At 43.3% G+C, this 26,852-nt stretch overlaps 1 protein-coding gene across 4 annotated transcripts in view; it reads right to left on the bottom strand.

The window, feature by feature from the left end:
- MYT1L (myelin transcription factor 1 like) overlaps positions 1-26,852 on the bottom strand; it is a 233,249-nt gene that overhangs the window by 149,640 nt on the left and 56,757 nt on the right. For all 4 annotated transcript variants that reach the window (XM_054979300.1, XM_054979306.1, XM_054979284.1 and 1 more), the window contains exon 4: positions 20,831-21,201. In XM_054979300.1, coding sequence (XP_054835275.1) covers positions 20,831-21,201 — 371 coding nt within the window. The remainder of the gene's footprint in view (positions 1-20,830; positions 21,202-26,852) is intronic.

Here is a 26,852-nt window from a genome sequence, read left to right as displayed (position 1 = left end):
ACTGTGGAATCTCCAATCTTATTATGGAAAGCTGAGATAACTGCCAAGTGTACCTTGAACAATGCAATTCACAGCCCACTAGCTTTAAAATATAGCAAATACTCAAAGATAAGATTCAAACCACATGATTCAGGGGAAATCTTGCAGTCTCCTGCCCAAACAGTAAACTTGTCCCATTTATAAGCATATGATTTTCTAGTAGCTAGCTTCCTAGAAGGCAAGAGAACCTGGGTAACTCTAGATGATCATCCTGTCAGTGCCTCACCAATCATGCCGTTATATCTAAGGCCTAAACACTGTGGTGGAGATGAGGCCCTATGTGGATGAGCTCCTTCACTTGTAGAAGACCAATGTGTACGCCTCTGGATAGTTGCCATAGGATGGGAAGCTAAGGCCTGCCAACTTACTAGCAGGCTGGTTTGCGGGGCTGCAGGGTGAGAGCGAGCAGCAGAGGCTCTTAGCAAATTGGAAGATGGCCAGGCCGGGGGTGGGGGGTAGGGAATGCTTTGTGCGCACTTGGGTGTGCAGCCGCCTGGGCCCCTGTGTTATTTGAGATCCCATCCAGCCCTCCCTCTTTGCTCTGGTTTTGAGGTACTGCCATTTCCTTGGGTAGTTCCACTGGGGATTTTCCCTTCATCTTCAATTCTTATCTCTTGTCACAACTTGGTGGGCAGTTTGGGCATTGGGCATGGATCCATTTGGGGTTAACACAACCTGCACGTTCTGTTTCCTCATAGCAGGGGATCCCCTTATGGGATCTTGGGAGTGATGCAGGGCAGTGCCAAGCCCAGCTTGGGGGCTGTCAGGGCATGCTTGCTCCCTGGTGACAGGAGAATCATGCAGAAGTATATGCCCATGTGTTTTCCTGCTTACTGTAATCTCAGTGCCTCCCCTCAGCAGGTGTCTTGAGGGGGGTGATCAGCTGGCATGTGGGTCCGCCAATCAGGGATCTGTACTCCATGCAGTACCAAGGCTCTGATAAGCTGTCACCACTAAAGTTGTGACCTTCCAACCTGGTCTCTGTGTCTCCTTCCTCTGCCCTAGCCTTCTCTCCTCAAGCTGGCAATGCAAACCATAGGTGCTTTGGCCAAAATGGAGCTATCAAAATGCACTGTGTGCAGTTACCTCTCAACCTTGGCACCACTCTTGTCAGGATTGGGATTGGAGGAAAGGTGTAGAATAGGGTGCCTTGCCAATGTATTTGGAAAACATCCCTCAGAGAACCCTGGTCCGATGCTGCTAGGAAGCAAAACTGAGTGCATTTCCTGCTGCATCAGGAAGCAAACAGGTTGATTGTGTGAAATCCCTGACATTGGAAAACTGGATAGATATGAGTGCCCACTCATGGCTGGACACAGTAGATCAGCTGAGACAGTATGAAGTCTAGTTGGATTGGCCTGCAATGTGTATGGCTATGATTTTCATGTTGTGTGCTATAGTCCACTGCCATATTCTTGCTGCTTCTGTGCTGAGGGCTAAAGACCTTGTGCCCCCTTGTCTGTTCAGGTACAACTGTGTTGTGCTGTTGTCAGTAGCCATTAGCCACTCTTATTCTCCACAGAAGAACTGCAAAACATATTAAGATAAATCTAACTGCTTGCAACTCAAGCAAGTTTATATGCATCTTCGTTTTCCCAGGGGACCACTGCCCACTTGCAAATGTACCTTGGAAGTGCCCCCCCCCTGACAGGGAAGCATCCGAAAAAAACCTGAATGTCATGTGACTGAACACCAAACTCTACTCCCCTGAAAAGATTAGAGTTCTGAAGCCACCAGGACATTCATTTAAGAATAAATCTGGGGATAGAAAAGCTCGTCCACTGGGAGATAGAAGTGGGGTTAAATTGACGTAGAAACCAATTCTGTGGGGACCTCATATGGAGTCTAGTGAAAGGCATCACTGTGGTAGTGGAGGCCATGAGACCCAAAAGCTTCTGGATAGAATGTGCATACTGAAACCTGTGGGAAGCAAAACCTTTAATCATAATTTGTATGAATCATAGGGTTGGAAGGGATCTCCAGGGTTATTTAGTTCAACTCCCTACACAATGCAGGAAATTCACAATCCCCAACACCTCCAGAGACCCCTGCTCCTGCCATACCCCCAATGGCTCCTGCTTCATGCCCAGAAGATGGCAAAATACCATCAGGATCCTTAGCCAAACTGGCCTCAGGAAAGTTGCTTTCAAAGAGACGATCGGATTACCTTGGGCGTGTAAGAAAGGCCCTACCCTGTGTGGCTTCCAAGACAGGCCCGATAAATGTGACTGTTTGGGATGGAGTTTTGATTTTTTCCAATTTATTAACAGGCCCAAGTTCAGACAAGGTTGATGTAATAAGTGTTAAGTGTTCACTTAATAGCTCCCTTGAGGGGGTGGTGAGTAACCAACCTTCCAGATAAAGGAAGATGGTACATCCCTTCATGGAGAGGTATGCTATAACGAGACACACATTTTGTGAATACTCAGGGCGCAGTTGAAAGACCAAATTGAACATTGTACACTGAAAATGCCTATCTCTGCAACGAAAGCAGAGGTATTTTCTGCAGCTGCATTTATAGCAACATGAAAGTATGCATCTTTAAGATCCAAAACAACGAACCATGTGTTTATTTGCAACAACGAAAAAACTTCAAAGAGAGATAACATCTAAAACTTCGAGACCTTCAAATATTTGTTTAAACCTCTAAGGTCTAAAATTGGTCTCCTTCCTCCATTCCTTTTAGCTATAGTGCAACAATGGGAGTAAAAACCTTTGGGACACTCAGAACTGGGGAATATCTGAATGACTCCCTTTGCTAACAGTCATAATATTTCCTTCTATATAACTTGGGAGGACAACAAAGAACAGTTAACTAGGGCTGATTCCGCACACGTTGGATAATGCACTTTCAATGCACTTTATCAATCATTTGAGGTGGATTTTTTGTTCCGCACACACAAAAATCTGTTCCAAATAATCTATAAAGAGGATTAGAAGTGCATTATCCAACGTGTGCGGAATCACTCTAGATTTGACTCCAATGTGAGTGATTTGAATTTCAGGTAGTATTCCCTTTCTATAATGGACAAGACTCAAGTATCTTGCGTAATGTCCTGCCAGGCCGGAAAGTATGAGGCCAGCCTGTAGAGGAAGAAGGGGGTGTCCTCTACTCATTGGAATGATTTTCCCTTAAGGGATGGATCAGTGGAGGATTGAGATGAATGTCTGTTCCTCCTCTTGCACTGGAGTTGCAGGGGTTGGGGAACAAAGAAGAGTCTGTATGAATGTTGAGGGGTGGGTTGGTATCTATAGGGCTTTGAAAACTGCTGCTGATATAAGTGCCTTGGAAAATACCTTGGCTTATAGAGTGTAGACGGCTAAGGTGTCAAGCCTACTGATTTTGCCATTACTTTATTCTTCCTCATCCTATCCAATGATTCATAAGTTTTGGCACTGAACAATTATTTTTCATCACAAGTTAGGTCTTCTAGTTTAGCTCTTGATTCATGTGGTAGTGTTGATGAACGTTGCCATGAATATCATCTCAATACTATAGCTGATGCCGTAAATCGACTTGCACAGTCTACAGCATGTCTAGCTGTACTCAGCTGCTGCTTATCCAGCCTGACTCCCTCTGCTTGAATCGCCTTAACTAAGATCTTGTTTTCTTGTGAAAGGGAGTTGATGTGTTGAGTCATATGATCTCACAGGAACATCTGGTATCTGCTCATGATGGCATTATAGCTGGCTACCTTAAAAGCCAGGGCATCTGAAGTGTAGATTTTTCTGCCTAAACCATCCAACTTACACCCTTCTTTGTCAAGTAGCGTGGAATGATTGCTTGTCCTTTGTTTAGATGGTAAAATCTCTGCCACTAAGGAATTGGCTGGAGGATGTGTGAAGAGGAAGTGACATCTATCCTCTCTGACTTTATACATATTTTCCAGTTTATGCACTGATAGGGCTGCAGATGCAGGCTTTAAACAGATGTTGAATGCAATGTCTAGCAGACCTTGTAAAACCAGAAAGGCTATAAGACCTGTGTCAGCGTTGTATAGCACCTTTAGTATTGGATTTGAAAGCTTTGGAACTGACATTATGATATCCAGTTCTAGGGATTTTGCCATTCTTATTAACTGTTCTCCATACAACCTCAGGTCCTCCAAGGGTGAAATTGGAAAACGATCTCCTACCGTCTCGTCAAGTGATGGATCAGAGGCCATATAGGATCTGTCTGGTTCTCCCTCTGAATCTTACCTGGCTCTAAGGTCCAGTTCCAAAGACATGGCTTGCACAGAGTGCTAATATGTCATGACTTCAGAGCCGAGGTTGTGCGCCTCTATAGCCTGAGGTGGCATAGGTTGCACCAAGGGTTGTTGGTTCCACTGGCCCCATTGTGGATAAAACATCAGGGATAGGGCTTCAGGGTAAGGAGGTTGTTGAGGACCTCATAGCATAAGAACCAATTGCCTGGAACCATGACTGTGAGTAGTATCTTTCTCATCTGGTCTGGTACACCCCTTGTATGCCCCATGCGGTGGTGACAAATCCTGGAGAATCTCAATTAGATCCTCATCTGAGGATGAATTTAATTCTAAAACTCTCATGGACAAAGATGGTGTACAAGGCGGAAATATGACCTCAGAGTCTATACCCGTCGGATCTGTGGCTCCAGGGAGGTGATCTATGACTGGGTGAGCCTTTGTGAGATCATTTGACTTTTTTTCTTTGCCTTTTTAGGTGGTGGCTCCGACCTGGTCAGTGGAACCAACAAAGATCTTGGCTCTGAAAGCCACTGGACCCAACGGCAGAACCAAAGGCACTGGGACAGATGGAGCATGAGCCCTTCTCTCCGTTTCAGCCAAACACTTTTGAGGCTGTGTCTCTAGAGCCCCAAGAGCCTTTTCATATAGTGCTGCTTTAAGTCTTGCTGCCCTTAGGTAAGTATTGCTGGCACACTTTACAGGATTCCACATTATGGCCCTCTCCCAGGCAAATGAGGCACAAGTCATGTTTATCTGCCTATACCAACTTTGTACTGCACTAAGTACGTGTCATGGGCCAGTCTGGGCTCACTGAGAGCGAGGACTCCTCAGAAGGAGAGGAGCCTTGTGTAGCCAGTCCTGACTCCTCAGGAGAAGAGGAGCTCCGTGTAACCAGCCCTGACTCAGCAGAAGCTGGTGATCAGGAAGAACAGCTGCTGGCTAATCAGAGTCCACAGCAAGCAGCTGAGCCAGCTCCAACACCACCAACACTCCCCAGCCCCAACACCACCAGTGAAGCCCAGCCACCAGTTGCCCAAAGTCCTCAGTCAGCAGCTGAGTCAGAGGCACCAATGTCCTCCAGCTCCAACACTACTGGTGAAGCACAGCTAAGGATGCCCAAACCTCCAGCCTCCCCCAGAGAGCGCCGCAGACAAAAGCAGCATGAAGAGCTGCAGAAAGGCAGCAAAGTGCACGCCTCCTGGCCAGACGCCAGCTGCTTGTTGAGAGCGATGAGGAGTGAGCAGAGGATAGCTCCCAAGCAGCTGGCTGCAAGCCCAGCCTGTCTATAAAACCCAGCCACAGAAGACCAGGAGGCGTGGAAGCAACACGTCAGAATCCTGCTCTTACCGCAACCGCTCTGCTGAACCGTGCCTTGCCATGTGACCTTTGGACTGTGCCTTGACCTTGTTTCTGGATTGCCTTGCTCTTATTGGTAACTGACCTACAGACCTCTTGACCTGGCTCTCGGATTCTGGACTTTGAACTTGGTACTCACTCCTGGCTTTGGACCTGTACTCTGACCTCAGACCGGACTTGGACAACTCTGCTTGGGCTGTCCTAGCCCATGACAGTACATTTTTAAAAAAGGGTCTTTGGGTTAAAAGGTTTCACTCATGGAACTCAACAGAAAAAGTGTTCCTGAGAACATTCTCTGGAAAGCTGAGAAAAGACATCCTAACTCCACAGTGGCAAAGAGAAGACTGAGGGAGGGGCGCTCCCCCTCCCTAGGTCACATGCTGTTTGGGTGGGAAAATAGTAGCATGTGACAGGGGTAGGGGAGAGCACTCCAAAGCTTCAGAAAGCTCTAGAAATCTTGAACTTTTGTCTGGCCTGCTCCTGCAGAGTCCCCCACAAGGGGCTGCACAGAACCCATGAAGATCAACTGTTACTTAGACACTATGCAAATGCCAAATGACATTTCATCTGATAGCGCATGCACTTCAGAGGCAAAGCACATGCCATATTTTTGAAGCCCCTTTTTCCTGAGGAAAAGCAGTTTTCATTCTAGCTAGGTCCTGTTACTGCTTGGTAAGACTGTTTAGTCTGTAGGGTTGCCATGGGAGCGTGTTATGATAAGGAGCATATTTCTTCCTTTCCCATGATATGCCAATTTGATTTTTTTTTAAAAAAAGTACCCTCTCAATGGGCCATTCCAACAAGAGGGATTACTGATTATGTGAGGACTTATGGATTATGTGAAGACAGCACTATGAGGTATGGTACCAAGACTTGTAGGATGTCAGCACTGAGAGCAAGAAACAGACGAGGGAATGGATTTTAATCTTTCTGGAACAGCCCCTTGTTGCACTATTTACGCATAGTACTTTCATAGGTCATGAAATCATTTCTGAAACAGCAAATCTGAACACAAACCAGCTATCCAACTGATCACTGTGCCCCAAGTGTATTGACTTAACACAGTAAATGCCCCATGTTAGATCACGGGAAGCACCAACCATCGCATCTAGGCAGCCCTTATAAAAAGTTAATCCCATATTAGTTATTTTAGAATCATGAGACAGAAAGTCAGCTGTTAGACTATACAATTACAGCAACAGCAGCTGGTGTATATAAAGCACTTTGAATGTTCAAAGTTGTAATCTTGCTGCAATCTTCACAAGAACCCTATAAGGCAATTCAGTATCATTATCTCCATATTGGGGAGGCTGAAACTAAGAATGACTTGCATAAGGCAACTTTGTAAATTTACAGCAGAGGTGAGATAAAGACTGGTTCCTAGCTTAGTCTCTTTGCTTCTAGGCTACATCAGCTTCTAATAGTGTAAGGCACTGCTTCCCTGGTTAGTATCTTATCTTAGCAGTTCTATCTTGAGGAAAGATGCATTTGGCCTTTGAGCTTGCCCTACCTTACTGTGAAGTCCAAGCACAAGCTGTCTTGACCACATCATCTCATACAATGTTACTAGAGGGGTATCTATTCACCTTCAGCAGTATACCTGATATATATTGTACTGAATGGAGAAAAACTGTGTTACACTTACCTGTAACTGTTGTTCATCTAGGTCTTCTGTGCAGGCACACATGGGACTGCGCACGTGCAGGTTTTTTATAGCTCAGAACCACTAGGGGGTGCCCTCACCTTCCAGCACGCATGCGTGGCCATCTTTCCCGCCGAAAATGGCCCCTAAGAGGCAGGGTGCCCCCGACATACCCTCAGTCCTCTTTCGCCGCCGTACTGCAAAGAAAAACACTAAGAGTATTAGCGAGGAAGGAGGGAGGGTATGTGTGCCTGCATGGAAGACCTAGATGAACAACAGTTACAGGTAAGTGTAACACTGTTTTTCATCCACGGTCTTCCTGTGCAGTCCCACATGGGAGATTATAAAACTTAAATACCTGGGTGGAAGTATCAAAGAGTTGTCACAGGAAGATTGATTGTAGGACCACTGTGCCCGCTATTGTCTCCTTCCTGTCTAGGATGTCCAAGGCATAGTGTTTGATGAATGTGTCAGCCGATGCCCATGTTGCTGCTTTACTGATGTCTTGGAGCAGGACGCCTCTCAGAAGGGCAGCTGAAGAAGCCTGAGACCTGGTGGAATGAGCATGCACTTCCAATGGACAAGGTAAGTTTGCAGTTTTATAACATAATACAATCGCCTGAACTACCCAACAAACCAGTGTCTGCGAACTGGCCCTGTTACCTTTGCTATGGCCTGAAAAACATACAAAAAGGTGGGCATCTACCCTAAAGGATTTTACACAATCCTACGCAAATCCAAAGTACGGAGGGCTCTCTCAGCATCTGAGCTGTGATCACAGAAAAAAACTGGTAGGGAAATTTCTTGTGATAGATGGAATTTAGAAACCACTTTTGATAAGAAGTCTACTTTAGTCCGAGGACTACTTTCTCCAAATGAATCTTTAAATAAGATGGGTTGCAGCAAAGCGCTACTAGTTCATCCACCCGTCTGACCGATGTGACCGCTATCAAGAATGCAACCTTCATAGTAAAGAAGCGTAGAGGACAAGTGGCCAAGGGTTCAAAGGGTCTAGACATGAGTCTAGTCAAAACCAAGGGTAACGACCACTGGGGGACCAAGGCCTTAACAGGTGGAAATAGATTATTCAACCCTTTCAAAAACAATTTAGACGTATAATGAGAGAAAACCGTCTTTCGATCCACAGGGGGATGAAAGGCAGAAGTAGCCGCCAAATACACTTTGATGGATGAATTAGACAAACCCCCTTGTTCGAGCTCCCATAGGAAATCTAGAACATCAGACAGGGAAGATGCTAATGGATCTGATCCCCACCCATGACACTAAACAGTAAACGTATTCCACTTTAGGGTGTAAGATTGGCGAGCAGACAAATGCCTTGCATTTTCTAGCACATGGGTCACTCCTTCCGAGAAGGTCTGTCTTGAAGGATCAGCCAAGTCATCAGTTTGAATTTGTCTACTCTGTGGTGAAACACTCCCCTCCATTACAGCAGATCCAGTTTTATCGGAAAGTGGTACACTCGAGTCTGTAGTCTCAGGAGTGTGTGAAACCAAGGCTATCGTGGCCAACATGGGGTTATCAGGATGGCTGATGTCTTGTCTGCCTGAACCTTGCTGAGGACACTGGTTAACAGTGGGAACAGAGGGAACAAATAGTAGAGACGGTTGGACCACTTGAGTTGAAACGTGTCCCTGAGAGACTCGAGGCCAACTCCTCCTCTGGAACGATAATGGGGAGTCTTGCGGTTTTCCTCCAAGGCAAAAAGGTCTATGTCGGGAAACCCGCACTCTGTAAAGACAGGACGTAAATACACGTCTTGACGGGACCACTCGTGATTGTCCCCTTGCAATCTGCTAAGGTGAACCGCCACTGTATTGTCTACACCCGGGATATGGACTGCTTGAAGCCATATAGAAAGGTCTATAGCCCAATTCCAGATTCTCATCGCCTCCTTGCACAAATTGACAGATGCTGTGCCCCCTTGCTTATTTATATAAAACATAGTGGTAGTGTTGTCTGTCAAAATCTGGACTGTCTTGTTCCTAACGGTATCTGAGAAGACCACCGCATAGAAAACTGCTCTCAGATCTAATAAGTGAATATGTTCCTGACGCTCAGCATTGTCCCAAACTCCATGTGCATGAGACCCCTCACAATGAGCACCCCAACCTAGGGTGGATGCATCTGTCGTGACCGAGACATCAGGTTGTCTATATCCAAACCTGATGCCCTCGCATAAGTTAGACTCATCCATCCACCAATCTAAAAACAGAAGGACCTTCCGTGGGATGCTAAACTTTCTACTCTGAGAGTCCCTTTCTGGGGAGAAAACAGAGGTGAACCAAAGCTGCAATGAGCGCATCCGAAGTCTCGCCAACGGGACCACAGCTGTGGTAGAAGCCATGTACCCTAGCAGCACCTGAATGAGCCTAGCCGGCTGAAATCTGCACCTCTTGAATTTCCTGACCAGTGCTTTCATTTTCTCGGCTGTTTCCAAGGGTAAAAACCCCACATCCCGTACACCATCAATAACTGCCCCACAATCAACCAGTTGTCTAGATAAGGGAAAATACAACATCCCTGTACCCTAAGGAAGGCAATAACTACTGCTATACATTTGGTAAAGACTCTCGGGGCTGCAGACATCCCGAAGGGGAGGACACGGTACAGGAAGATGCGAGTACCGTAAGTAAAATGAAGGAACTTCTTGTTTTCTGGAAAAATAGAAACATGTAAATAGGTATCTTTTAGATCTATCACTCCGAACCAGGATTGGGGAGATATCAAAGTGAGTACCGCCTGTAAGGTGGTCATTTTAAATTTACGGACCCAGACAAATTTATTTAACTCGCGAAGGTCCAGAATTGGGCGAAGACCCCCATCTTTTTTCTCCACCACAAATAAATTGGAATAAAACCCTAAAGGTGGAGAGCTATCTGTGATCTCTTCAATAGCCCCCTTTTCCAGGAGAGCCAAAAGCTCAGACAATACTCCAGGCTGAGCACTTTGAGTGGGAAAAAATAGGGAGCCGGACACTCAACTTTATAATTCACGTAGAACCCAAACATCAGAGGTGATGTTACACCACTCAGAAAAGAACGAATTGAGCCTTTCACCAAACAAAGGGTCAGGTCCCTGTAATTGTCAAAATTGCTTTTGCGAATGAGACTGCTCCTGTTGTGAGTGAGCTCCCTGTTTACTTTTGTGGCCCTGTTTCCTCCTCGAAAAGGATGATTGCGGGCTCTGGTAAGATCTCTGAGGCTGGTAACCGTACCCATGGTAAGGGTGGAAAAGATGCTGCCGACCTCTAGCAAAGGATCTATACTGTGACCTGTTGGATGTCTGATGTTGGGGGAAAACACCATACGAACGTGCTGTAAGTCTGTCTTTACGCTTTTTTGATAAGTACCCATCTGTCTTTTCTGAGAATAAGGTTTGACCCTCAAAAGGGAGATCCTCAACCTTATTCCTGCTTTCTGGTGGTAGTGCTGTTGTTCTCAGCCACGCGAATCTGCGGATAACGACAGCTGAGAGTAGGGACTTAGTGGAGGTATCCGCCATATTTCTGCTCACATTGATCTGGTGGCGGGACAAGTGGACCACTTCCTCCTGAATAACTCAAAGAAAAATCTTCTGGCCCTCAGGTAACTGTGGAATAAAAGTGGCAACGTTATTCCAAAGAAGCAGTTGATAGGCAGCCATCAACGCAGCAAAATTGGCAATTTTAATGCCAAAGGATGGTGAAGTATTATTTTTTTCCCCATAGAGTCAATCTTCCTGCTTTCTTTATCTGAAGGAACTGACAGGGGTCCTTGTTTTTACTTAGCTTGCATGTCCTCAGTTACCAAGGAGGAAGGTGGGGGATGCTGAGACAGGAACTGACATAAGTCACCCTTGATTCTGTAGCGGTTCTCTACTTTCTTGTTTGTGGAAGGAGTGGAAGCTGGTTTTAGGTTTAATCCAGTCAGGAGCTCAACAGAACCTTCAGTAACAGGAAAGGCAACTGCTGGTGTTGATCCAGAATAAATATGTTTAAATATCTTGTCTTTGGACTGTGGTTCTGTGGAAGCCATATTGATCTCAAGAGTCTTTGCCATTCGTTGAAGGAGCTCATTGTACACAGGAAATCATCCGTAGGGGGTGCCTCTTCAGAAAGTCCGATCACGCTGTCGGGTGAATCTGATTGCGGGGAAACATAGGGATTTGGATAACGGATGCCTTCATTAAAGTCCATGTCCGACCGTCTTGGGGTCCGCCTGGAGCCTGGGTAAGAATAGGCTCTGACCAATGGGGACTTGGAACGATCTCTGGTCCTGCGATTGGAGTAAAAAGAACCCTCTCTGTAGTACCGGTGTGGAACAGGGTCCTCTAGGGGAAGGTGACGCTCTGAATAAGGGCTGTCCCCTTCATGAGAATACGGGCTCCCTCTATATCTAGAAAGTCCTCTTTCATGGGACGAATGTGAGGACCAGGAACCGTGAAAAGGTGATTTGGCTCTCCCAGATGGTGTGGGAGGCTTTTCTATTAAGATTACATCTTCCTCCGTCACACCCTTGGATTGGGGAGTGCTCCAGGGTGATAAATGATCACCCGACCCTCGATGTTTTTTTCTGGGAGGATCAGACCTGGTTTCATCCTGATGCTTCACGGACAGTTGGGGAGAGATAACACTCTCTAAAACCTGTTTGTCACGTTTGGAGGTTTGATGTTTCTTTTTCTTCTTCTCCAGACTGGTTCTGGATGGTTCCAATGGTACTGCTGGATCCGAAGGATTCCGAGCCGATGAGGTACTATGTTGGCTCCAAGGTGATTGACAGTCCAAAGTCGTTCCATTTCAAGGAGCCCTTGGTTCCAACACCCTCGAAGTTACTGAACCATCTTGTCTAGTGTACGGAGAGTGAGATGAGGCCACAGGCAGTTTTGATGGTACTTTGCTGCCGGAAGGTCTCGAGTCCGAAAGAGCCGGATCTGATGAGGTATATGCAGTCAGTTCCGAGGCACTCCGCACCGAGGTGGCCGGATCCGAAGGTGGTCAGGACTTGGTATGGACCAGGGAAGAACAGGAGTGAGATGTCTTAGCTCCAGCGGGCCCAGTCCCAGGCAGGGTAGATGATCCTGATGAGACAGAAGGTTTTGCCGGTGCCGGAGGATTGGTCGCTGCCATGGCATGCTGCCATAAAGATGCTTGCAGTCTACCCGCCCGTTCTGCTCTGGCCTTTGGAGTGAAGGTGCTGCAGTGTTTACAAGCCTGTGTGTTGTGGGTCTCCCCCAAACAATACAGTCAGAGTGGCCATCAGATCTAGTCATTTTCCGGCTGCACAAAACGCACCATTTAAACAAAGCTTTCTCCGACATGCTTACAGGCAAGATGTCTTTCACTGTAAGAAGTAGAAGAGAGCCAGAACCTCTCAAGTCAGCGACAAAAGAGGAACTGAGGGTACGTCGGGGCACCCTGCCTCTTAGAGCCAAGCTACAAGTGACGCCTGACCCAGGTTGGACACTTGTCAGCTTCCCTCAAGTTTTGATGGGAAATGTAGGCATCCTGGTCTTGCAGCTGTAATGGAGAGCCAAGCTGTAAAACCAGGAAGCCTACATTTCCCATCAAAACTTGAGTGAAGCTGACAAGTGTCTGACCTGTGTAAGGCGTCACTTGTAGCTTAGCTCTTAGAGGCTGTTTTTGGTGGGAAAGACAGCCATGCATGCATGCTGGGAGGCACGGGCACCCCCTAGTGGTGCTGAGCTATAAAAAACCTCTGGAATCGGCAGGCCTGCGTGTGCGCAGTCCCATGTGGGACTGCACAGGAAGACCGTGGATGAACCCTTCCTTTTCCTCACAACTAGTAACTTATACCACACATGAGAGCAGAGAGGCATTCAATTTTTAGTAGCTGTTCTTGATACATTCCGTAACTGGAAGAAACACTAAATGCTAGTTACATACCATTTGAATCCAGAGATATGTTTAATATTTCTTTATTTCAAATTTCAGCTACAATTGTTCATTCTGTTGCTACTGAAACTAGAGACCAAACTAGGTAATGATATTTTATGTAATAAAAAAGGTTAAAGAATTGCTTTTTTGTATTCTAGTGCTAATTGATCACTTAAGAACCTACATTTTGTTGGTAGAGTCAGACATTTGGCAATATTATACCAACAAGTGGACTTACCCTGTGAAAACTCCATGAAAAATATTCTCCCTCCTCAGCTTCCCTTGGTTGCTCAGGTGACTATTCTGTGAAGTAACCCAACTTCACATTCCCCAATGTCTGCTTCAGAGTTTGGGGGGAAGGGACATGAGGGGAGATAAGTGAATGTTGGGAGGTAGGAAGTTTTGGCTCAGAGATGGTGATGGTTCTAATGCAGAATCAAATTGTGAACAGCCACTAACTACATATTCCTAGACAGGGTTAGGATCTGAATGGTACCCTTTGTTGCCAAGAATATTCTGCACAGCACAGGGAATTGTACAAGTGTCCTTGTCCATGCTTCTTTTGTGAGGCAGGTCCCCCTCATTCAACTCCTTCATACATTAGGGGGCACTCATTTGTAAGGGCCCACAAAGGCCTTTCCGCACAGGCAGTCTGGGTGTGGCCCAAGTCTATATGGCTAGAAGCCAGATTACTTTTAAAAGGTCTAATAACAAAACCATTACCATGAAAGGAAGTTTTGCTCCTTTCTTCATAAGCTAACCATTTTCTCTTACCTTTTGAGACCATCTTATTTCTGCAATTCATTCAATATGCTTTTATATGGGATACAATATTACACGTGAATGTATAAAGCTGCCTTTTACAGCTTTAGACTATTGGTTCATGTAGCTCAGTTAATATCTACTTTGGTAGCAGCTCTCCATGAACTGAGGTATTTCCCAGGCTTCCTACTTAAGACCTTTAAAAAAAACCCTGGTCATACAAGCATCAATAAACAAAGCATAATATAATGCACCACCATATAGCTTGTTCTACTTTTCAATTAATCTCTTCCTTGAAAACACAACAAACCCTGAAACGTTCTACATTTTGCAGGGAGAAGAGGCCCTACAAGAGGTCCCATACACTGGTCTTAACTGGAGTGGTGGGGAGAGCAAAAGAACAACAATATAAAGATGGAAGATACTTGATGGAAGACACGCAGCTGGTACAGTTCACCTACATCAAAAAGCTCTCAACTTACATATCGCGGAATAAGAACACTTCCAAGGACTTACTTTTTGAAGTCATGACCAAATGAGAGGACAGAGAATAACACACCAATTGATGCTGAGTGATAAGATTCTGGCCAATTCAGTATTTTTAAAATGTTGCTTGCTCATTTTTACATATACTTCAGCAATGAAAAGAGCAAGAAACTTTTTGTTTTAAATGGGAAGCTGGGAAATCAGAGGTGCTACGTGCTGTATCTTTGAGGAGAAGACACTGCCCCTAAATGCCACCCAAAGATATGGACTTGATGATGTGCCATGCAGGATGCAGAATGCACATGGGTATTAGCTGCTTCTCCAGCATGCAGCATAATAGAAATCACAGTTATCATACACTATGCATAAAGCCTTTGGAACAGTTGCAGTTTTACAGTGGGAATCAAGTTCGTCCTATGATCACTGCCTTCAAATGACTTCTGAAGAACAGCGAGGAACATCTGATCACCATTTGAAGAAATACTCAGGTATTAGCCTGTGGCTGAACCTGGAAGCTTCTACAGAGGCCTAAAAATACACAATCAATTTTGACCAAAGCTTGCCAGGTTCATTTCTGTGCCCTCAAAAGTTGCTGGGAGGACAGAATGATCTCCTGTGCCTGTCATGCTGTGCCATTCAATGTGCTGTCATATAATTCAAATAGTCAAAATTTCCTGGAAGCACAATAGTAATTGAAGTGATTAGCCTGGAGAGAAAACTTCCATTAGGAGCATAAAAAGTAGGTAAACTCTGGGTTTAGTACCAAATAAACACTAGTTTCAATTACTACTGTGTCCCTTAAATTGCATCCATATGCACGTGTTTGAATGTTCAGACACATGATGCTCAACCAGTTACTAACATTGTCTACCAGTTCATCCTAGTTTCCTTCTTCCTCTTAAGAAAAAGAACCCAAGTAGTCAAGCTGTAGCTTCAAGAATCACTAGAATGTGTATGCCTAAAGTTTGTACCACAAACCAGGTACTTCCAGTAAATCCTCAACTAGAAGGGGATAGTTTTGTGCTTCTTTTCATCTTTTGCACTGAAAGACAATGAAACTGTAGAATGTCAGAAAAAATTACAGATTTCTCACTCTAGCCACAGGACACCACACAAAGTGGGCTTCAAAAGTTTCTCTGTCATTGCCATTGTGTAAGTAAGCATCTGAAGTCCCTTGACTAGCAATAAAATGTTTACTGACCTAAGTGTTAACCTTCCTTTTAAATATCCTATATTTCTGTGTGATCTAGATCAAAAAATGGATTCCTTGAGGGGCAATAGCCTGTCTTAAATGGGAAAAATAGATTAAGCTTGATTTACATGTTGCAATATGTATTTAAATCAGGGTCCTTACTGTAGGGATATGACCATTCCTGCATTACGTATTCCTCCCATGATATAGTAGCAAAACAATGAGACAGCCATTTTGCATGGACAAACAGAAAGCATACAGCATGCTCATTCTAAGCAGGTTCCACTTTTTATCTCAAAGAAAAAGGACCTTTCTGCAGATCTGGCTGCTGCCTCTCTGTTTTAAGGAGGGCTTGAAAGTTTACAGGATGTCAATATTTTGGGAACTCTGCAACTTATTATGGACAGAGTTGACAAAGGCAAATTTGTGTGTCTGAACATACTTGATTTAGGCCTGTTTTCTGTTTGAGGGATGGAAAGAGAAGGACTTCTTGAGGCAGCAAACAGTAATAGAGGCTACACTTATAAAACAGATAATATAATAAGGTGAATTGTTTTGTAGACATGTAATACATAGTGGTTCAATTTTGTGTGCCAAAACTGGAAATTGCTGTGTACCATAAATCTACAGTAAGTATTCGGCATTAGTGACCTATTCTCAATCTGTATTCTGGACATTAAAAAAATGAAAAGTGTGTCATTAGTAGCACAATTACGTTGTGGTTGCACTAAGACCATCTATGCATTACTTTATATGCCCTACTAATACCCTCTGGTGGGACTCCTATAATTTGCCATATTACATGGCAAACATTTCCTATTAGATATGTTAGCTATGTTTGCCTTACAACACTGTTAGCACTATGGAAATATATTTTAGCTGTATTTGTCCTGTTATATTCTGGAGAATATACTAACAAATCTGTATTCTATGCCCAACATAGCTATATTTTTCATGAACATGTGAATTAGTTCTAAAAAAATGATCTAGTAATAATAAAAAATATATGGAAAAAGATTTCCAGATTTAAACATCATAGCAATTTCCCCCCATTAACTACACTTAAATATAAACTTGTAGCATGATTGTATGAAATGGATTACGTTTTTGATAATCTGAATTCAGTCTCCTGAGAGTCCTAGAAGCAGCCTGACTCTTCCTGACCCTAAGGGGATTATGAAATACCTGGAGCACAAGCCATCTTGAATGTCTTCATATGATATAGGCTAAATGGTGCCTTAGAACATCTGTTCCTGGAGCTCCTCCAGCGGAGATTTCTTTCTATAATAGAAAAGCTTTGTGAAACAGTCTTTGGGAACCAGCTATCTGATGTGATCACCTCCCAGAAGGAGGAGAAATACCTCAGCCATTTTGGCCTTGCAAATCAGATGGGACGTTTGTACTTATTAAGCAATAATCACATTTGACAAAGGCAACCTGAGAAGTGGCCTTTTCTCTCAATGACACATTTTGCCATGATGCATAAGATTTACTGGTTTAAATCTTAATATTTATTTAAGATGCATAAGATTTATTTCAAGACAGATAACTTGCCTGTCCCTTTTAAAAATGAGATGTGGAGAAAATGGGAAAGATTAGTGCTTCTTTTAATGACTTGGATGGTACAGTTAAGGGTGGAGCACTTTCAAGTGGGTGACAGAACTTCTTGAAGAAATAGATTCAAAGAGACTCAATCCATTTAACACTTGACTAAACAGGACTTCTTTTATGGTTGAAAGGGAATTTTAGGGATTCGTCTTGTTGCGAATAATTATTTACTGAGGTGTGAATCTAAAGTCTGTCTCCAAAAGTCTTTGGTTCTCTTTAATTGGTATTTTGAGATTTGTAAGAGTGTTGCTTTAGGATGCTTTGTATATTTAATCAAAGACTAGGAGTTGATTTTTTGTAAGAGCTTAATTGCCTTAAAGTATTATGCCCAATTAATTTTCTTTGGGATCTAGGATCCTAAAATCCTATGGAACCTTGTGTTAACTTGGTTGCACTGGGGTAGACCCATAATAATATAGAAACTAAACTGAATTTATGACTGGAAAGTGACATAAAGTGGGATTCAAAAGGCAACGACCGGAGCTTACAGCTGTCCTCCAGAACTTCTCAGATTCTTCATCATACAAAGAGTTCCATGTGCTTTCTCAAAGCTATTCCAAAATATATGTGTGGGGCAGCTTTCTGGAGAAACCTCAAATTCAATCTGAGAAGCTGCAGTCAGAACAGGAAATAAAAGAAGCCTCCAGGTACGTGCACAGAAGGCCTGGTTGCCCCCTTTGTACCACAGTCTTCCTTTTATTTCATAGCTGTTTGCTTCTTGGGCAGTAACCCTATAAGATGGAACATTCTAAGCAAATTGAATGTACTTCTAATATTCTGCAGCTGTGTATATCTAAAAAAATGTGTTACCCTCTATAATGATTGTGTGGTCTCAGGGGGAAACATTTTTTTGCAAATATTTTTAGAAATTGCTACACTGGTCATAACTTTTCTCAAAACAAGGAAACCTAAGAAGTCTGTTTGGCATAGCAATGCCTCTTGTCGGTTCCTCCTTGGTCAATAAGGCACAATCAGCCACCATCCATTTAAAGGCTTTTTCCATAGCTTCCCCTGTACTGCGGAATAGCCTTCCAGAAGATGTGAAGACATTACCCCCCGCCCCCCCAAATCTCATTACTCTGGTTTAGAGATTGAGACCGTGTTCCTTCCAGTCAGCCCTTGTCCTCGTGAGCTAGTTAGTTTCACACTTTTCTCACTGGCCTTAACCATGGTTGACTGTAACCCCTATTCTTTCTTAGCCAGGATTTCATGACATATTTTGAATTCTACTTTCAAATCCTGACTGGTAAAAAACCTTGGTTCATGGTAACTGTGGGTTACCACGAGAGACAGATAGTGAGAATGAGGCTATGGAGCAGGCCTCCAAGCTGCTTTCAGTGTCTTCACCAAGTTTAAGAGATCAGGAGTCTTATAACGCCGTTAACCCTTAGAGTTTAATTTAACATGTGATTTCAACTAACATAGATACCTAATTGTATTTCTCCTGACTTCTTCCATTTAAAAAACCCTCTTAATAAAGTTAAAATTAAGCTAAACCTTCACATTCCTTGAATTAAAGAAAAGGAATCTGCTATATTATCACCATAATTTACAACTTGTAGCTCCATTTCATGATTCTACTTTGCTTCAAGAAACAATTCTGTTAGTACTTCTGAAAGTGTGCAGACACAGAAATAATGTAATTTCCCTTAAGTTTCTTGCTCATACTTTTCTAAAACTCTTATTTATCCTATTTTACTTTATGATTAATAGATTTCCCTATCCTGATAACAACTTATTATGTTCAGAAGAAATACCCATAAATCAATAACAATAACAGGGGTTTTGTTGTTATTAATATGGGTGACTAGACTGTGCAGCAGGGAATTAGCCAAAACTACTAACTTCCTTAACATATCACTAGCAAAAAGTCTTAGTACACCACACTTATGAAAATCATTTTGTTTATATTCTTAGTTTATTTTTTATATAATTTTGATAGTGTAGATTCATTTTTTGCTGTCTAGCTCCTAAATTATTGTAAAATTCTGTGTTTCAGGTTCTAAGATAATCTGTTATTTCTATAGGTTGCTATATGATTAAATTTTATGTATCTTCTTTATGTTCATATACTCCAAACCAAAGGGATATGAAAATCTTGCCCTTCTATAACGCTGCTGGACATTTTCAACCTTGGCTATCTTCTTTCTTGGTGAGTTTGGATAAGAACGGTGGATAAGAAAACTTAGTCATAACAAGGCACACCTTGGTCTAAATTAATAGAGAAGTTATAGGGTTGTTGTGGGTTTTCCGGGCTGTATTGCCGTGGTCTTGGCATTGTAGTTCCTGATGTTTCGCCAGCAGCTGTGGCTGGCATCTTCAGAGGTGTAGCACCAAAAGACAGAGATCTCTCAGTGTCATGACACCGAGAGATCTCTGTCTTTTGGTGCTACACCTCTGAAGATGCCAGCCACAGCTGCTGGCGAAACGTCAGGAACTACAATGCCAGGACCACGGCAATACAGCCCGGAAAACCCACAACAACCATCGTTCTCCGGCCGTGAAAGCCTTTGACAATACAAGTTATAGGGTTCTTCTAGATCTTACCTAAGCTAATTCTGAAACAAAAATCAGACAACTTTTATACCTGACTTGTAAAAGTAATATGGCTGAGGATTGCTGAAACCTTTTCTTATATTTTTATTGGTTAGAAAGATGAATCTACCCAACCAAAAACGTGTTCCCTGGAAATGGGAACAAAATGTTTTTTAGACGGCTTTATCATTTTTGCATGAATGATCATTTTTATGGCCTTATGAACTGATTACTGCAGGGATTCTTAGGTGGCAATCCTATACATATTTACTTGGGACCAAGTCCCATTGAGTTAAATGGGACTTATGAATAAAGCTGCATAGGATTGGGCTGTTAGATAAGCAAACAGACTCTAATACTGACTGGTTGTTTCAACAGTCCAAAATACTTGAAAAATAAAAGATGATAACTTAATAGCAGTGGCAATATATTATCTGGAGGACGAATGTTATTTAATTTGACATACAGTGTACACACAGAAATAAAATTGTTAAAGGGGTGTCTACATTAACCTGCCAGTCTCCATAGGGTTAATAGTCAACTAAAGTACACAACATCCAAGTCTCAAAGAACCAAGTATATATCATTTGTAGCCTGTCTGAAAGAAGGTTAAATTCAGGTTTTCAAAAGGGAAGAGGTTCAAATTGCATTGCCAAGAGCACCTGCAAATATGTGGCCACATTCAAATGAGCAGCAACTACTGTGATGCAGACAAGTACAGCAAATGCACATGTAAATGGCTGATACAGATGTGTGCACACATAACTGTTTGCTTCCACATGTATTCCATTGAGACTCGATAACTGCAGGCATCAATACAGCAATACATTTCTGCAGGCATTTTTGGCATGCAGCTCTCTATAGCCTACACATTTCGAAAACTGGACTATTTGCTGTTTCAAGGGCTATTTGCAAGACATTTCTTCTCCAAAAAATCATAAGAGAACACTGCAAGAGAGGTTGTCAGCATGAAGCACAAGGTTTTAGCAGGGTGGCTGCTATTAGCCTTAATGAAAGCAATGGAGCTAAATCCTATCATGCCACACTGGAAGATTAACTCAAAATGCACATGGTGTTTACTTTTTACTAATACTTTGCTCATTTACCGCTTTCATCTTCTTCCTCCTCCTCCTCCTCCTCCTCTTCCTCTTCCTCCTCCTCCACTTCATCATTTTCATCTTCTTCATCTTCTTCTTCCTCTTCCTCCTCCTCTTCAACCTCCTCCTCTTCCCGATCTTCTACTTCATCTTCCTCCTCTTCTTCCTCATCACCTTGTTCCTCATTATCATCAGAATACTCTTCCTCTTCCTCCTCCTCCTCTTCCTTATCATCCATTTCCTCAGTCCCATCTGTTTCATAACATTCATCTACGGAAGAGTTATCAGTTTTAACCACAAAAGGCTTTCTTTTAGGAGCAGGTTCTTGGGGTTGTTTCTCTTGCGTTTTTCTTTTTTTTGCCAAAGGACAGCCATAAACACTGTTGGGGAAAATAAATGCACATATTATTGTATTGTGTGCAAGACCACATATGAACAGCTAATTAGGAAAAAAAATACTGTGTCATTATGTTGATATAATGGGCTGGATCCTGCCAATCATTTGCACACACAATTATCAGCAATTCTTCCCTCCTGCGGCAGACCTCTGACTCCCCTTCATCCTATTCCCTCCGAAATCCTTCAATTAGTGGAGCTTTTCAGTGGGGTCCAAGCCAATATACTTCCATAAAAGAAAACCTGTTCTCCAAACAAAACACTTATCATTAGACATGATGAGAGGAAAGAGCAAAAGCATTTGTTGTCACTAATACCTGGAAATGCCACATTCAAAAGCAATTATTGAAATATGTAATCTTCTGACCTAGTACCCTTTTGACTGGAATTAAGTGCAAAATTCTCATGGATGGTACCCATATTGCTTCCACAATATCTTCAAATCATGAAGTGATGTTTCATATCATTGTAGAATATGATGAAGTGAGCAATTACAAATTATACACAGAATCAATGACTAAAGGTAAATAAATGAGCAAGTGAGCTATATAGTGGGGGGAAAGTAGTCAAACATTCCCTTTTGCACAATGTTAGCAGTATTATTATCAGCCATGACACCTGAGCAAACCAAGACACTCAACTTTATAGGAGTTCGGTCAGCCTTGGGGTGGTGTTGGTGGTAATTATATGCTCGAGCAAGAGAGGAGAGGCAAGGAAGTTCTGTTTTGCTGAGGGATTGCCCTTCCATCCCTTCTATGCATCTTTCGTGGGAGGGGGCTTTCTGAATGACAGCCTCAGAAGATTTGGCTGCTGTGAGTCCAGGAAGTGACAGGCATAAGCTCCCACCCACTGCTTCCCATGCTATTACTGGCCAGTAGCAAGCCGAGATCCTATGACCTGGCAAGATTTCACTTGGTACCAGCCACCTGCAGTGCTGTTCTACATGGCGATCATGTCTCATATCACAGGTGACTGGGGGAACATTGAGTCAGCTGGGGATGAATAGCTGTAGAGGAAAGGAGGGGAGGCAAGGGGAATGTAGCTTCAGCAGGGAAGGGTCCAAGAGCCTCCTTTCTAGCACAGAACCCATCTGAGAATAGTGGCCCATTTTTGAGTCATCACCTACAGTTCAGGAACCATTACTTTTAAATGCTTAATGGAATATTTTTTGTGTTATTCAAGAAACTATTAATGAATGACATATTTTTAAATAATGCTTTTTGGGCTGCAATCCAGTAATTCATTGCCCAAACAGCCAACTCTGATCCTGGGAAAGCTGATGGATGCTTTGGTAAAGGGATACAAACTGTTGACTATACTGCTACATATTGTCTTTTGCTGTAATTACACTCCTACTGGATAGTTTCTTCAGGTCGTTTACTAGATTATGTAAATTTGTTTATGTTTTGTTTCAGCACCATTTCAGCTCTGTATGTCATGTCCCCCTGCATGCTATCTGAACATTTCTGTTATTTCAGTTCCACTATATTACATTTGAAAGAGAAATGGGATTTCTGGTCTAAAAAAGAATGCAATATAAGCTGCTCTAAAGATGATTTCTAAAAAAAAAATAATGTAAACAATATCAAAACAATTAAAAAGTTTCCAGCACTATAACAGTAAATCCTAAACAAAAGGACCAAACAGATGTTTGAAAAGACATTAGTATATGAACCATGGCAGTGCAAAAGCAATAAAATGCTAAGTAGTGTAATGTATTAAGCATCCATGCACCACACAGACTGTAGGTTTGTTGCCAAGTAGGCCCCCTCTCCTGCTTCAAGGCCTGCCATGAACTGTGTTGGAGTTTCCCGCGTTGCTGATTTACTGCTACACCAAAAACTGCCCTGCACGTGTGCACTTTAATACACGTGTCAGTTTCCTGCCTGATTGCTAGTTATCCTGCTGTTGCAATTGTGTCAGTTTCCTGAATCCATGTCTGGACAACTACACTAAGGACTCTCTGGGCAGCCTTGCCCAAGCCTATATCTGGACCTCCCTGTGTTTGGACTTTATTACACGTGTGCTCCGTGCCTGCCTTGCTATCCACCACGGGCTGTGCCTGTTCCCTGCTATGGACTGTGTTTCTGTTTTGCTGAGGGATTGCCCTTCCATCCCTTCTATGCATCTTTCGTGGGAGGGGGCCATGGAAATTAGTAATGAATTGTTTTAGAAAGATTTCATCTCTGCGCTCAATATTATGCTTGTTTTCACATTTTCTGCTATTGTATCTGTTTACTGGATGTCCTGTTGTTCAACACTGTACTTGCTCAGTGAATGATCTAGCCATTGATTATATTGCATTTCATTTGCACTGTGTAATCCATCCCAGATCTCAGTGAGAAAGATGGGCTTTAAAGAATAAATACAAAAATAAAACAAGGCAGCCATCCACTCTGTAAAATAGGCATGAAGCCTTGGCTGTCTTATTAATTTATTTATTTAGATCATTTATATCCTGCTGTCTTCACAATGGGTGTTCAAGATGACTTACAGGCAATTAAAACAATATAAACAATTAACGTGTATTAAAACCCACTTTGAAAAATCAACAGAAGTCAAATACTCTAATCCCAGACTATTAAGTAAAGGGGAGATTGAGAGGTAAAAATGCTGTCAGCCTCTCCCCCCGCAATGGTGGGGGAAAGGAGGAAAAGAGGGCTGGCTTGCGTTGTGGCTACTCATGGGTAGTGGGTGGCTGCTCACCTGCCTGGCTTGAGCAGAGGCTCACTCCCCACAGCAGTTGCTGCACAGGTCAGCCAGATGGCTTGCCACGATGGCTGCTACATTACTTAGGCAGCCAGCTTGCTTGCTTATCGCAACAACTGCTGCTGGCCTACATGGTTTGGGCAGCTGGCTCATTTGCTGGAGCTTGCCCAAGCACATTTGCAGCCAGCACACTCACTTGCCACAGCAGCAGATATTACGGCAGCTGGTCCATGAGGCTCAGGCAATCATGGTATGGTTAGATTGTATTAAAAACTACAAGTGCTCTTCAGTGTGCTCAGAGTGCTCTCCCAGCATATATTTAAATTGTCTTTTTAAAAATTCTGGCATCCCTACAATGATGTTAACCATCATTCATGGATTTACCAGGACTCCAAAGGTCCAAACCAGGGGACAGGGGGGCAGTACAGCAAAGGCAGCAGGGTACTCACCCTTGTGTACTTCCCTGTGGTGCCGGAAGATGATGTCATTTTCCAGGGCAATGGGGAAGCTATGGTTGCACTGGGAGGGAACATTAAAAATCACCCTCAAATACGTATTTTAATGCAATTTTTAATGAATCACACACACACACCGTGTGACCCATAGCTTCCCTATTACACCAGAAAATGACACATTTTCTGGCGCAATGAGGGAGTGTGCATGTGCTCTGACTGCGTGCCTCCCCCAGGTACCTTCCTCCTGGCAGCAGGTGAGTGGAAGTAGGGGGCAGGGTTTGGGGGTAGGGAATCCCCCACCCTCAGCAGGGGGATGGCACCCCTAATCATTCATCATTATATGATTTATACCTAGGGCTGGATGCTTCCTCCTCATCTTCATCCTGCAGTTTTGAGTTAATCATAGTGTACTATTACTACTGATTAGGTCATCAGAAGAAGAGCAGGAAATAGCCAGAATCCTCTGTACCAAGCCTGAATCAGAAGTGTCCAAGGATTATCTCCCTTCCTAAGGAAAAAGGTGTAATCGGTATTGTATATTTACTCCTGACAACTACAAAAAAATGGGTTAAAATGTAACAGATGAAGAAAAGTTTTATCCTCACAACCAGTTTGCACCCATGTTTTGAACTGGGTTTGAAATTCTGACTACAATTGAATCTTATTATCATGAACAATTAACGATTAAGGAGATGTAACTGTGATGGACTCAGCTTCAGAGGCTGAGATTTCCAATCAGTGAGAATATGATTGACATGTCCCCCCACCCCCCATGTGGCTAGCCTGAAATGGCAGTTGGGGATGGAATGTTGGGGAAGCTGTCAGTTGGAGTTAGAGAAAACAAGGGAGTGAAAGGGAGTTGGAGCCTGGCTTTAGACCAGAGAGGGTCAGCCAGAGAATCCTCTGCAAGAGGAAATAATGTTTGTGAAACACTTTTAGTCCTAGGACTAAAGTGGGGAAAACCAGCACTAACTTCTATTAGACTCAAGAGATCTGGGAATTATAGAGGGCCAAGGAAGTGGGTAGAGAGGAGTCTCCCCTTCAGTGCCAGTTCATAACTATAACGCCTGCCCAGTATCTAGGAAGCGGAGCACCCTAAGGTCTGGAGAGGAAGGAAAGTTGTGCTGTGTTTGTGTTGGAGTATATAAAGTGTAACATCTGTGAAGCAGTGTCAACCTCTGAAAGAAGCTAGCAACCTAGTGTGAAACCAAGTGTTTTGTGCCTCACACCAGTGAAGTTGCTGTATAAAAACCTTTCTGTTAAGTTCAAACACCTGCCTACCTGCCTTTTGACTTTAACCTACTGTAAACAAACCTTCGGTTACCTTTTGAACCTCTCCAAGCCTTGTGTGCCAGTTTCTGCTAAAGGGAAGCGCAAACCCCTGATCTGTCCCCTACTAAGACTTGGCTAGGTAACCATTTTTAATAATCCTTAAGGGTGGAACAAGAAGGAAAGTTGAAGCTTAACATCAACCACGCTACCAGAGGCTTCCCAGCCCAGTATACAGCTTCATAGGCTTAAAGAGGAGAAGTTTTTCCTCTGCGTAGGGGAAGGTCTGCCTAAGCCTGAGTTGGACGTGGGTTTGTGGCAGTAACACTACTCTATGGTAGGGTTCCCAACACTGCAAATGCTGAGGGATTTTGGGGGTGGTGCCTGGGGAGAATGGATGTTAGGGAAGATGAGATGTCGTTAAGTGACGGGGCAAGGGATTTTTTTTGTCTGCTTGCTGACTGTGCATATGTATGTCCTGTTATGCCAATAAAGGTATTCGATTCAATTCGATGAGATGTCACTTCCAGGTGACGCTCTATGCTATCACCCCTAGTCTCTATGGAGTTTACCGTAGGGAACAATGGTATATAGGAGAAATTCTTAGAGCAGTTCCTCAATTCCCCGCTCTCAGTAGATAAAGAGTAGGCCTACCCAATAGATAAAGCCAATTGTAGAAGGAAGGAAAAAACTTTTGGGGCAAATTGAAAGAGTGAAGGTAGAGAGGGGAAGGGGGATGGAAATACTATGGGGAAATTTCCCCCCATATTTTTCCCCAAGGCCCTTTTCCATTTTTTCCAGTGGGAAAAAAATTAAAATTTGAAGAGTACTGAAAAAAAAAACCTCCTATGAAATATTTTCACTTTTAGAATGAGTTTAATGTTTTTAAAGACAAGGTGGGCATGTTGTAGACATAAGTAGCTCTTAAATACAGGATACTTTTCTACACCTAGACCGTTTCCAGATGGCTTACCTGCACCTGGAACGTTGCACCACGTTGCGGGGAAAAAGCGAAATTTCGCATTTTCTCACGCGAATTTTGCACGATGTCACGCGACGTCGTGCAAAACTCGCGCGAGAAAACGCGATATTTCGCGTTTTCCCCGCAACGTGGCACGACATTCTGGGTGCAGGTAAGCCATCTGGAAACGGCCCTAGAAGGATACCTACTCTTCATGAGGAAAGCATACAGGACTGTTCAT

This window comes from Eublepharis macularius, chromosome 1 (assembly GCF_028583425.1).
Source record: "Eublepharis macularius isolate TG4126 chromosome 1, MPM_Emac_v1.0, whole genome shotgun sequence".
NCBI lineage: Eukaryota > Metazoa > Chordata > Lepidosauria > Squamata > Eublepharidae > Eublepharis > Eublepharis macularius.
This window is presented reverse-complemented; position numbering and strand designations above follow the sequence as displayed.